Raw genomic sequence first — 13,703 nt, forward strand, 5'->3', positions numbered from 1 at the left:
TTGTACACAATTCAAACCAATCCATATTGTGTAATTAACAAGGATAAACTGATGTTTTTTAGTGGATGAGTAATGCAGATATCACTGTGTAATCATTTGACAGTGAGGGGAATACTTCCGGTTTTATTATGAAAACATCGAGACCGGAAATACTGTTTTCACCCCGTGAGGGTTGACGATAACTTTACATGGAAGCTGCCGCATATACACGTTCTCCTGGTGAGACAACCCAGTCTCACGGCATTTCGTGTTCACCAACACGATTTTTAATCTATTGATTCGTGTTCACCAACACGATTTGCCCCTTTTTTTCGTGTTGCACAGCACGATTTTAAAAGCAATATATTTCTACTGCCTGCAGCACGTCTTTTTCTCCGGTCGGGTCGAGAAAGACCGGAAGCTGTGTGGTTCATAAAAACATGTTCTTACTCAATATCAAGCCACAGTTATTGCTTTTATTTGAAATCGTATAATTTCAGACTTTTGTTGCAGTCTGTGAGGAAAATAAATGGGGCTCAGAGCCTCAGGATACTGAAATCTGTATTTTTAAAATATTTTTTTCCTTCTAATTTGTTATTCTTTTCAAAATAACACACTGTTATTTACTCACCAATAACACACAATTATCCTTGCTTTTATTTATTGGTTTAATTCCATAATCTCGGGCTTTTTTGGCGTCCGTCAGGAACTGAATTTCAAAATAAAAATAACCGGAAACAGTGAGCGATTACCCAAGATCCTCAGCTATGGTTTTAAGCTCTCTTATTGGATGTTTTAGCCGCAATGCATGCTGGGATTCGGTGTTTATATGATTTGAAATCCGGAAAACATTTTAAAAGAATAAAATAATACTTAATTCCGAGCGCTCTTGCTTTTCTCTTTGAAAGTCATCACATAACGGCATTGTAATACACGGTTCGGCTGCATTGTATATTACAGATCTGCCGTAGTTCTTTATTTATAGAGCCCTGATGAGAAGACCTTTGGAAAAACTGAGAAAATGCCGCCGAAACTGAATACTTGACGTGGATCTTCAATTTCTCTTCACACAATACGTCTCCTTACAGTATCAACACTAATTCGGCTGACTTTTACATTTGATCTAATTCACAGATAGATTATATTTACACCATAACGTGCACAGCTGATATAAAAGGACTGTAGTTTTTAAAGATATTACTGATTTTCTTTGAATGTAAGAATGTAAATACTGAGTCTGAAATAGTATAGCAATATGCTGTAAAATTATGTGAAAGCATGCATAAAACTACACATCTTCAGATGTTGTACGAAAACATAAGTGTCCTACACTAATAATACAAAGTTATTATGGCTGTGTGTACCTTGTGTGCACCTCCTAGTGGTTAAAGCACGTTATTGAATTATTGTGTTTTATTTGATTAAAAAAATATTAAGAGTACATACTTTCATAGGGGGAAAAGTATAAATATAGAATATAAAAAATCAAGAAGATACTATAAGTGATCTCTACAATAAAACAGTTTAGTGCAGAATGTACAAAGATATTAATAGGAGGAGGTGCAAAACAGAAAAACGAATTAACCTTTATTTAAACATTAAATAACAGATTAAGGTCTTCTTTTAAATAAGAAAACAACTTTGGGGGTATCTATCTACAGATAAATATTAAGCCTGACAAAGTACGTAACGTCTAATATATTGCTTTCCTGCAATGTTAACTATGTTGAAGCACTTATTTTAACTGATATTATACACATGAATTATACTCTTATGTATGTAGATAGAATAAGAAATGTGCAGAATATGACAGTTTAATGGTGGAGGTACACACATATTGATAGATGTCTTGTAATGCACTGTTGAGGAACCTGTGACCCAAGTGTTTCATTCATTGCATAACTACACCGTAGTTGTGATGATATGTCAATAAACCTTTGAAAATCTAGAAAGGGATGTGCAAAATAGCCATAATATACAGTCTTTAATTAACTATTAGTAGAGAATAACGAGTAATGAATATACTTTATTACTCGTTTCCATTCATGTCAATTGCAGATACATGTTTAGTCTTCTCAAGCACCAACTATCAAATATCTCTCCTGATTGTTGGCACTTGACAATCACCTTACCTGAATTTTACTCAGGTGTAACTAAAGTCTGATTTAAGGGTTGTTTATATTTCACATCATTAATCAGAATCTGCAAAGTAACTCAAATAAATGCAGTGGAGTAAAAATACCAGGTTAACCTCTGAATTGTAGTGGAGTAGAATTATAAAGTAACAATGAGCTGTCATGTGGGTATTAATGCTGCGCATTATGGACACAAGCGATTTTCACCCATTTATTACTTATATGTTTTACATTTGATAACACCAATGTGTTTAATACTGGCAACTTCTAATTGTGGGAAAAACGAAAACGTTCAGTAGAGACGTCCCATAGAACATTTTGCGAAACACAATAGCCAGCATGTGTAGTTCTGGGGGGGCGTTCGATTCCAGTTTTGGATAGTCTGGCGTGGTTTCGTTCCATTTCACACAGCTGTTTGACGCTCTGCGTAACCTTACGGGGACTGTAGTCTTAAACTATAGCTGGGGATTATGGGTAGTGTATTGTCTTCGGCCATCCTAAACTCAGAAATGTTGACAATCGCAATGATGCTCGAAATGTCCCTTATAGGCCTACGTCTGTTTCCGGTTATTTTTATTTTGAAATTCAGTTCCTGACGGACGCCAAAAAAGCCCGAGATTATGGAATTAAACCAATAAATAAAAGCAAGGGTAATTGTGTGTTATTGGTGAGTAAATAACAGTGTGTTATTTTGAAAAGAATAACGAATTAGAAGGAAAAAAAGATTTAAAAATACAGATTTCCGTATTCTGAGGCTCTGAGCCCCATTTATTTTCCTCACAGACGGCAACAAAAGTCAGAAATTATACGATTTAAAATAAAAGCAATAATTGTGGCTTGATATTGAGTAAGAACATGTTTTTATGAACCACACAGCTTCCGGTCTCCCACGACCCGACCGGAGAAAAAGACGTGCTGCAGGCAGTAGAAATACATTGCTTTTAAAATCGTGCTGTGCAACACGAAAAAAAGGGGCAAATCGTGTTGGTGAACACGAATCAATAGATTAAAAATCGTGTTGGTGAACACGAAATGCCTTGAGACTGGGTTGGGTGAGACCTGAAATCATCTTCGTAATATCTATCAAACTATAGATCCTCCACATCCACTGGACGTAGATTATAAAAGTACAATATACACTTATCGCTAGAAATCTAATCAAAAAGCATTTTAATGGCCAAACTATTGCACAATTTAGGATTTTCCAGAGAGGGTTATTTGTGAATAAAAGAATCTCCGGAGCGTTTGCAATCAACGGGAGCATGTTGTTTCTTACACGACCACTAGAGGTGCTACACTTTACTCTGGGTCGTGTTAAGCTGCTGAACAATCGACCTATTTGGTCATTTTTTGTAGGAGGACAGGCTGAAAGAAAGAATCCTAGCCATGTAACAATTTGAGAGGATGTTTTTGTGAACATACTACGTTTTGCCCTATGGACCAATGTGGCTAGTACACGTTTTTTGTGTGATTAATCATTGAGCCCTCGGTGGGATGTCATTGGTCTTTGCTTTACTGGAAATGTCCCATATTTCATTATATTACATTACAACATCTGTTCCCTTTATAACCAAGACTTCGATCCAAACTAACAGCAAAATGTGTTGTTTATCAATCATTTAATCATTGTTATAAAACCATTCAATAATATGGTTCAGGTTTGATTAGCTTTACCTTCAAAAACAACTTGATTAATTCTCAAGAATTACTACTTACCAACTTCTAGTTAATGCTTAGGAAATGTCAAAAAAAAATAGTTCATTTCAAAATGAATACAATTCTTCCTTACGGATGCTTCTCCAACTTGTAGCACATTTTACGATGTGTATTAACCTGTTAAGCACGAGAGACCCCGGTACCGGGGCCCTCCTGCAACATCTTGCAGGAAACAGTGTCTGAGGGCATCTTAACATTTAATAAACTATGAATGTTTTATATCCATATAACGGGAAGAAACTCATCTAACTGATCATTTTTATTTATTTTTCCAAAAAAAAAACCCACAATGCTAACGCTGAGTCTCTGAATTAGCAACGAGCGAAAAATGCTAACAGATTACTGCACCAACACCTTATTATTTATCCTTTCTGCACATCCAACACATCGATTCGCATCGTGAGATGACACAGAATCGATGGGTACATACATTATCACTATATAATAAGAACTTGCAACTTTATAAACATCAAAACATGTGGAACTAGGTAGCTAAAAACGCTAACATGGCTTACCTGTGTCGTTGTCTGATCAAAAGTGGTCTTCAATGGCATTACAATGATAAAAACGCTGCTGCAGTTAATCCATAGGTTAATCCAATGTGTCTGTGTCCCTTTGAAATGATTTCTGATAATCCATAAGCAATAAACCTGCTTTTCCGTTTCCAGATGTCAGAGCGAGAGATAGGTTCACTTTGATGCAAACCTGCATGCGCAAAGCCCCCACCTTTTTTTTTACCATGTGTGTGTGTGGGGAAATTCCCCTTCAATTCTATTGGCTCTAACGGTCAGAAAGAGATGTCAATCACCAAAATCGACCAATGGGTTCCAGAGAAACGATAAAACCCCCATTTCCACCCAAATCACCTCTGAGTTTTTTTTGCTAAACCTATCTAAAAAGGTCAAATGTCACTTGTTTTGCATCAATCTTGATACAGGGTACTTATTATATGTTGTATTTTGGATTCCTAAAGCTTTTAGTCTACCTTACCATCATCCAAGGGTAGTTTTCACTATAAGTAAAAAAGAATGTTTGGACGGACACTATAATTTACAGTTTTTTACCATGTTCAATCTGAATTTTCTTTAAAATAAAAAACATCTATATTGATTCTGACTTTTCTACATCCAACTCACAGGTTTATCATTACTTTGAGAAAAAAAAAGATTATTAATTTAACCCTTTTAGAAGGGAAGATATGGTCATTTGTTCTGGGAATGTCATTTTCGAGCCTGAGACCTGAAAAACAGGCTCAGGGCTAAACAGGTTAAATGTATAGTCATTCCCCCCCCCCGGTCCAGCTAAGCATTTCAGACGTTGTCTGCTCTATGTTTGTAGTGTAGACTGAGTCGGTGTGCAGTAGTGTGGTTTTATATTCAGTGATGAAACTAATATTGCTCTTCAGGCTGCGGATCACCCAGCTGGAAGAGGAGCTGGCCCGTCGGGATCAGGAGTTCCGGGCCCAGGAGCTTCAGCTGCAGTATCTCCAGAGTGAGCTGGAGGCCAAGGTCTCCCAGGTGGACAAGCTCCAGGATGCTATTGGCTACAACAGCAGTCTGGGCTGCTCCCCCCAGCCCCGGCGCCCCCACAGCCCCCCCCGCTTCAGTGTCATCAACCAGGCCCCCAGCCGCTTCCACAGGGTGGCTGTGGAGGTGCACCGCCGCCTCAGAGCCAAAGAGGGCGTTTCTGCAGAGCCTACCTCAGAAAAATTCTGCGGGGGGTTCAGAGCAGCTCACACCCCCACAGTAAAGTCTGTCCGCAAAGACTCACAGTAAGTTAACGGGACACTCCACACATTAACATTAACTTTTAGAGTGGTAAACATATTCCCTCTGAAAGCTTCAAATCAAACCCAAAATCAGCCCACCGGGAGTACAAATATCTACATTTTCTAGTTAAAACTGACTTTTGGGATCCTGAAAATGTCATGTGGAATCAGCATCCTCAATCATCCCCAAAACCACTCAGAAATTGTCCAAATCGGCCAATCATTATTGTCTACATAAGATATAATACTATTTGCTATCAACAACACCCTAAAGTCTATACGACTCTACCTAGCACCTGGATTTTTGTTTTACTAAGACCAAAAATCATATTCCCTGGTGTGTAGAAAAACAGCTACTAAGTCTATAGAAAATGTCTTACAAAATCATTACTGATGATAAATCTAGAAAAGTATTTATTACGTCATCAACAAGCTTTTACTACAAAAACGGTGTCGTTGTCATTTAAATGTGATCGACCAAAACAGAAGACCTTTGGTAGCAGAGTGTGCTTAACCCCCCCCCCACACACACACACCACACACAACACACACACACACACACACACACACACACACACACACACACACACACACACACACACACACACACACACACACACACACACACACACACACACACACACACACACACACACACACACACACACACATCTGAAAGGCTGTATTACCTTGGCAGGATAATAGAAAGACATGGAGGGGAACAAAGGGCCACTGAATCTAGATGCAGGATCTGGGTCATTATGAGCTTCAATTACTCAACCTCCGCTGCCTGCTGCTCTCAGATCCATTCAGACTCTCATGTCCACTGAACGCACCGCACATCATCTGTGTGATGTGCTAATCAGAGACGCACAAAAACACCCACTCAGGGAAATCTGCTGAATAAATAAAAAATGCACACATTAATGCAGTGGCTTGGAACCAGGACCCATATTTGCAATATTTTATTGTAGCAAACACGTCTGGTGAAACCAACACATAATTATACATTACTATTTAGATCACATTTGCTTTTGTAAATAAATAAATAATATGCTAGCATATAAAGGTATAACCTATAATGGGCAGTGGCATGGTTGAGCTTATAACATGCATCCTGGACTAACGTGAAGACATCACTTTAGAATTAAAACTAGAATGTAGTTTCACAGTAATACAGCAATGCTTCTGACAATCACATTTTCAAATGATCCTGCCCCACTGTCAAAATGTTCTTTAGTGGCCCTATCACGCCTATGTCTATGTCATATGGGACTCTGGGCAGGGGAAATGTATCTGACCAAATCAAGCAAAACATGACATAAGTGATTTTGCTGGGGTCCTCCATTTGGGCTAATCATTTTTGAGAATCGTCTATGGAAACCTGAAACCCTTTGGATGCATGTCATCTAGCAAACTTAGTGCTGTGTCTAATACAGAATCCTCTCCTGTGTATGAACCATGAAGGTGTGCAAATAAATGAATAGCAGAACTATTTTACAGAAGTCAGCCCTTACATAATATAGAGGGTAATACAGCAGAATATAATACAAAATATTACATATATATATAGCGACATGTGTTTTAATAAATTGGTTTTCATATGTCTCTGTTGTGTGCCAGCTAGGTCAAATCTTGAAGCTACGTGTTCATTAGCTGTTGATCACATCATTGGCTGTTTTGTATGCAAAATAAACTGATGAACTGAAGGAAAGCAACCTATATTGTTTGCTCTCTGCTGCTTCCAGTGAAAACAGCAACACTGAGCCAAGCTTACTGCGTGCTTACCAGTGGCGGATTTAGGATTGTAGGAGATCCGGGGCTTAGCCCATGAGTTGTTGGGGGGGGGAGCATCAATCTGGTGCACTTTGAGAGCTAGATTAACCCTACCTTAATAATACCTTAAAGCGGACAAAAGGCACTGGAGAACACTTATTCATTAACACCTTAATGGAGCAAACTAATGCCTTAACTCACTCAAATACAGTCGTTTACTTATTTCGGTGAAACGAATGTGCGTTTTAAAGGATGCGGATAGTCTCACCTTGATTCTGGCGCATTGCTCTTCGTTTTATAGATCTATTCTCATCAACCATTCTTGATTGTGACGTAAAGAGTGTAAGAGTCACGTTTCTGAATCGGACACTCTGAGTGGATGCAGTCACAGCCAATCGGATTCAGAGGGTTGCCTGTCAGTTCCGTTGCCTGTCAGTTCCGTTGCCTGTCAGTTCCGTTGCTATGGTTCCGTTGTTATGTGTACTGAAACGAGAGCCGGTATAATTCCACGCGCGAAAACAAAATAAAAATTGGAATACGTTATTTTAGTGTCTTAAAAGTAGACTGAGGTATGAAGGGTTAACGTTACATCTTAGGATAATTGTTAGTCATGTTCTGTATACATACTAACATATAAGGATATACTTAGTGTGGTTACTCCATGTTTACTAGCTATAACATTAACGTTACATCACTCTTTTTCACTTCTTACTCAGTCAGCCAGAGTGCAGATATCACCATTAGATTCACAAACCTGAAACATCATCCATTTCTTGACTGCTGGTGATGACATTGTTGTCAGCTGCTGATACTGCTGCTGCTGCAGCTTGTGGCGCCGGCTGCTTCAATGACAATAACTTTGTACTACGCAGTACGCAGGCTAATGTCCCGCAGCGGCTGCCTCTCTGGTGGACTCCGGTACTGCACATTACTCCCGAGACGTTAAAAAAATGTTTTAAGTGAAACATCTGGGGCTTTTCAGAAAACATCCGGGGCTTGAGCCCAAATAGCCACCCCCTAGCGCCGCCACTGGTGCTTACTGTGGCTTTCCTTGACGTCGCATACGGAAAAGACCATAGGTGACCGCCTTTATTGGTTGGCAGCTAACAGGATAACAACAAAAACATAGCTAGCATCCTACGTGAGGTCTTCATATTTAGAGGACTTTTGTATGCTGCAAAGGTTCTTAAACCCCTGAGGTAAATGTATGATGTGATATTGGTATGGATCACTAACATTAGAATGTGGTTATCGCTGCTTCTTCCTGAATTCCAGAACCAAGAAACTCATCAACAGAGCCATCATGAACAATGACTTTCTGAAGAAGCTGGAGCCGCAGCACATGAGGGAGATGGTGGACTGCATGTACGAGAAGGTTTACACCAAGGGACAGCTGGTCATCCAGGAGGGGGAGCCTGGAAACTACCTCTATGTCCTGGCAGGTAAGCTCTGCAGAGCATGGATCTGATGCAACTAACACTGGCCCATTTCACATTAAAGAGACTTTGCTGGACAGTTGATAGGGATGATAGAAAGGTAGGGATGATAGAAAGGTAGGGATGATAGAAAGGTAGGGATGGTAGAAAGGTAGGGATGATAGAAAGGTAGGGATGATAGAAAGTTAGGGATGATAGAAAGGTAGGGATGATAGAAAGTTAGGGATGATAGAAAGGTAGGGATGATAGAAAGTTAGGGATGATAGAAAGGTAGGGATGATAGAAAGTTAGGGATGATAGAAAGGTAGGGATGATAGAAAGTTAGGGATGATAGAAAGTTAGGGATGATAGAAAGGTAGGGATGACAGGAATAATGAAAGGCCGGCCATCCTAACATCTGTATCCAACAGATATTAGGATTTCAGATGAGTGGAACTGTAAAGTGTGTTTGCTCCGTGCAGATGGCCTGCTGGAGGTCTTCCAGAATGGAAAGCTGCTGGGGGAGATGCGTCCTGGAACTGCATTTGGAGAGCTGGCCATACTGTACAACTGTAAGAGAACAGCCACGGTCAAAGGTGAGGGGAGCAGCCATTCTTTAAATAAGTGCTGGTCCTTTATGTGTGTCTCCTCTGGGATCGCACTCCCTGGTGCTTCACTGTGTATGCTATGGCGTGTGTGTTCACAACCATATCCATATCATTTAAGACACCTCCATCTCACAGGGAGTTATTAAATATACCTCAAACCTGCTCATCCATGTGTCACCAACTCCACAGATATGATAATGTTATCATGCTTATAAGCTTTAACTGTACACCCAATATGTTTGAATTAACATTTGATGGAAAGACACAATTATTTTTCACAATGCAACACAAACATTTTAGGTAAACATGGGGCCTGCAGTGTGTTAAATGATAATCCTTTCACTCATCAGCTTGAATTTGAATACATTAATTTATATTTAAATTAGGCCTTAATAACATCTATTGAATAATTAATTGCTTTAATTATGACTTGAAATTATGACTTGATAGTTGAATTGTCTTTATCTTAGCTTAGCTTTTGATTTGTTCTTGTTAAATATCACAATATAAATATTACTTTGGCACCTGGAGAAATTATAACAAAATAAATGTTGCTATAAAATGTTTGGTGTTATATTATATATATCAAATGCAGCCGATCAAAGATACCTGAAGGTTAGCTGTCTGAAATCTATTTAAGGATTAATCCTCATTTTGTTTTTAATAGTTGCACACATAATCTTAAAGAAGTAGTTAAACAAAGTTTAGTTGGAATGTTCTGCCTGTGTTTGTGTGCAGACATGATAAATGAGAATGAGAATGCATGAGAAAACAGCTAGCTCTATTCAGAAAACATGTCTACAAAATGTTCCAGAACATGAAACAATGCCAGTGTTCTTGTCTGGCTCAGAAATACAGAAAACAATCCCCCAACATGAACATAATAGTCATTCCAGTACATCTGCAGCATGTTGTTGGACTGAATACAGCATACAAATACAAAATAAATAAATAGTAATCAAATATATAAGCAACTGATATGGTAAGCAGATCAAATGAATGGTTGATTCTCCTCCAGCTGTGTCCCAGTCTCACATTTGGGCTCTGGACCGGCAGACTTTCCAGACCATCATGATGCAGAGCACACAGGCGCGCCATGACGAGTACTTCAGCTTCCTGTGCAGGTAACCCAGCTCTGTGCCCCCCCCCCCCCACATTTGTTAATATTTTAAAGCAAAAGCAGCAAATCTTCAAATATTAGAAGAATGTGCTGCCAATAAATGTTGTGTTAACCCCACTTTAAGTTATTTAGGTAAATTAAATATAATGCACGATAGTTTTATCCATACCAAACATCTTATTTTAAAATGCTTACCTGAGTAATGTTTGTCAAAATCTGAATGTATAAAGTAATTAGTAAATACATCTCTAAAATTAATGAAGCGGAGTGAAAAGTAAAACATTTGCTTCCAAAATGTAGAGGAGTAGAAGTATAAAGTAGCATATACTGAGATACTCAGGTAAAGTGCAAGTACCTTAAATGTGTACTGAAGTACTTGAGTAAATGTACTTAGTTACTTTCCACCACTGCACACCTGTACAGGTTTAAGACTGACTTTTGCTCAGACGCTCTAGGTGAAAAAAATACCAGCAGTGCTATAGTGGCTGGTAAAATTAAAATGTCTTAATTTCATAATGAAGACATTGAGTCTAAATGCTATCATTATTAAATCATCAAAATCCTGCATGATATACCAAATACAAAGCCTTAAAGACCATTTTTAGTGGCAGACAATTAAGTGCATTGTAACATTTCCTAAATTTCTATTATTTTGCAGTTTACTGTATATGATAAATGCCAACATCCATTAAAAAAAGTGTGTATTTGTGTCTCTGTCAGTGTGTCCCTTCTCCGAGGACTGCCTGAGGAGAAGCTGGCCAAGGTTGTGGATTGTCTTGAAGTGGTGAGTATTTCACACTGACGTTTTTTAGCATATTTCTACATTTTATCAAGTTCCATACAGTGTCTGTTTCTGATTTAAAGAGAATGACTGACCTTCTGTCTTTTCAGGACTATTTTGAAAAAGGGGAGTATATCATTCGAGAGGGTGAAGAAGGGAACACTTTCTTTATTATTGCAAAAGGAGAGGTGAGATATCTGCACAAGACTGTCAAACTGTCCTAAAGCCTCAGTATTTGATTTATTCAAGTTCATTTGCACGATTAATTTGCCTTGAAGCAAATAAATTAAATGTTATCATGATAATATATATATCATTTTATTTATCCGGAGCTGATTTTTCTGCAGTAGTTGCAATACGCAGAGGGCAATTCAAATGACGAAACATCTGGAAATCAATACAGTGTTACCCTTAAGATTCATAGCTGCTCATAACTCACCTTGATGCTATATGACATATGATTGACGTATTTAGCTTTGCATGTATAATATGATTCTCAAGTATAGGAAATCATATATGTTTAATGCCAAATATCCAGTTATGAATGATTATGTATGATTTAAGCTGAATATTAGGTCCCATATACTGTATATTGCCTCTACAGCTTGTATACTGACTGACTCCCATTAGAAAATAATGATTGTCTCAGTTCAGTTCTCTCTGTAGGTGATAGTCACTCAGAGCACAGAGGGGCTGGCTGAACCACAGCAAATCAAGACGTTGGGAGTTGGAGATTACTTTGGAGAAAAAGCTCTGATCAGGTACAGACAGGACTGAGGACACAGAACTGCAAAACTGTAAAAACCAAGATATATTACAGACCCTCAAAGCTCACATCACATGGTATTCAGTGAGCACCAACTCTCTGAAGCTCATGCTCCGTGTTCTTCTGGCAGCCATCAATGCTCACTTGTTAACACATTACCAGTTGACCAGTGAAACCCATGAAGATAATAACACTACTTTTGAGTATCCTACCTGTCCACTGTAGTGAGCGGTTTGCAGCGGTGGAAAATAACAAAGTATTTTAACTCAAGTATTTTACTTAAGTACTTTTTTTACTCGACTACATTTATTACAACACTCCAAGTTACTTTGTACATATTAAAACACATGATCTGCTGATATGGTATAACTTCAACACTAAAATGCTCTTATATGGATACAACAGGATAACATAATAACCATAATATATAATAATTTGAAGAGATCGTTGTCGTACACTTATTACTTTTGATTCTTGAACTACATTTAGCTGATAATACTTCTGTATTTTGATATTATTCTGAAATGGGTCATTGTGTAGAATGAGTACTAATTTAAGTAATATTTTGAAATCAGGACTTTTACTTGTAATGGAACATTTTAAGGCCATCATATTTGTACTTTTACTTAAGTTAATTATCTAAATACTTCTTCCAACACTGCGTGTTATAATATTACCAATTAACCAGTGAACCCATGAAGATAAGAAGGCTGCTTTAAGTAACTCCACTGTAGAGAGCAGTTTGGGCCAGTTCCTTGTGTCTGGGTTGACTATGGGTAAACAAACAGAGGAGACTGCTCATCTGATCAGAGATCTAAGGCATGTCAGAGGGGTGCTCCACAGAATGTGTTCATGTGTGTTGTGTTGCGTTTGTTTACAGTGAGGATGTTCGCTCAGCCAACATTATCTGCAATGAGAACGACACACACTGCCTGGTGGTGGACAGAGAGTGAGTACATACAAGATGTTTACCTGATATGTTATTGTGTACAGCTGGAACCAAAGCTTATATTAAAGGCCATTTTAATATATGATAGATGAGAGTGTAAAGAGCAGTAATATATCCTCATCTGTGTTTTGTTACTTCTGTTTACTCTTTCATTGCTGCAACCAGTTATTACTGAAGATGGATAGAGGAGTATGGAAGGTTATAACCAACCCTGGGTAAACTGTCAGCGAGATCCTTATGTTCTATGAAAAACCTTGACATTACATTTGGCAATAAGAGACATGACAACAAACGCTGCAGTCAAATCCCAGAGCACAGCCCTTAGTTTTCTGTCATCCACATGAACTAACAGATGTAATTATACAGTGCTACTCCAACAGTTCAAGGAAAAAAACCGAATGCATAACACCACAAGGGCAGGTGCAAATGCTCAGTCTTACAAAAATCACTACAAAAGTAGACCAATGATACAAAAATCCCAGGCAGGCAAATTAGGTAATGGGTAAGGCTTTTTTGAATGTGTTGCACTGTTGGAGGAGCCTGTGACCTAAGATTTTCATCGTCATAACTACACTGTAGCTATGTACGTATGACTAATAAAAGCCTCGAACCTTGAACTTTGAACATAAAGCATTGTCCAGGGAAAACAGGCAATGGTTAAAAACACAGGCACTGGCAGAATATGGTACA

The 13,703-nt window shown here is 38.4% G+C and overlaps 1 protein-coding gene across 1 annotated transcript in view; it reads left to right on the plus strand.

The window, feature by feature from the left end:
* The window catches only part of LOC117546495 (cGMP-dependent protein kinase 2), a 64,262-nt gene that overhangs the window by 23,831 nt on the left and 26,728 nt on the right, over positions 1 to 13,703 (plus strand). The window contains exons 2-9 of the mRNA XM_034216741.1: positions 5,236 to 5,601; positions 8,650 to 8,816; positions 9,272 to 9,385; positions 10,416 to 10,521; positions 11,238 to 11,301; positions 11,409 to 11,486; positions 11,965 to 12,059; positions 12,945 to 13,013. Of these exons, the coding sequence (XP_034072632.1) occupies positions 5,236 to 5,601; positions 8,650 to 8,816; positions 9,272 to 9,385; positions 10,416 to 10,521; positions 11,238 to 11,301; positions 11,409 to 11,486; positions 11,965 to 12,059; positions 12,945 to 13,013 (1,059 nt within the window). The remainder of the gene's footprint in view (positions 1 to 5,235; positions 5,602 to 8,649; positions 8,817 to 9,271; positions 9,386 to 10,415; positions 10,522 to 11,237; positions 11,302 to 11,408; positions 11,487 to 11,964; positions 12,060 to 12,944; positions 13,014 to 13,703) is intronic.

Source organism: Gymnodraco acuticeps, unplaced genomic scaffold, assembly GCF_902827175.1.
Source record: "Gymnodraco acuticeps unplaced genomic scaffold, fGymAcu1.1, whole genome shotgun sequence".
NCBI lineage: Eukaryota > Metazoa > Chordata > Actinopteri > Perciformes > Bathydraconidae > Gymnodraco > Gymnodraco acuticeps.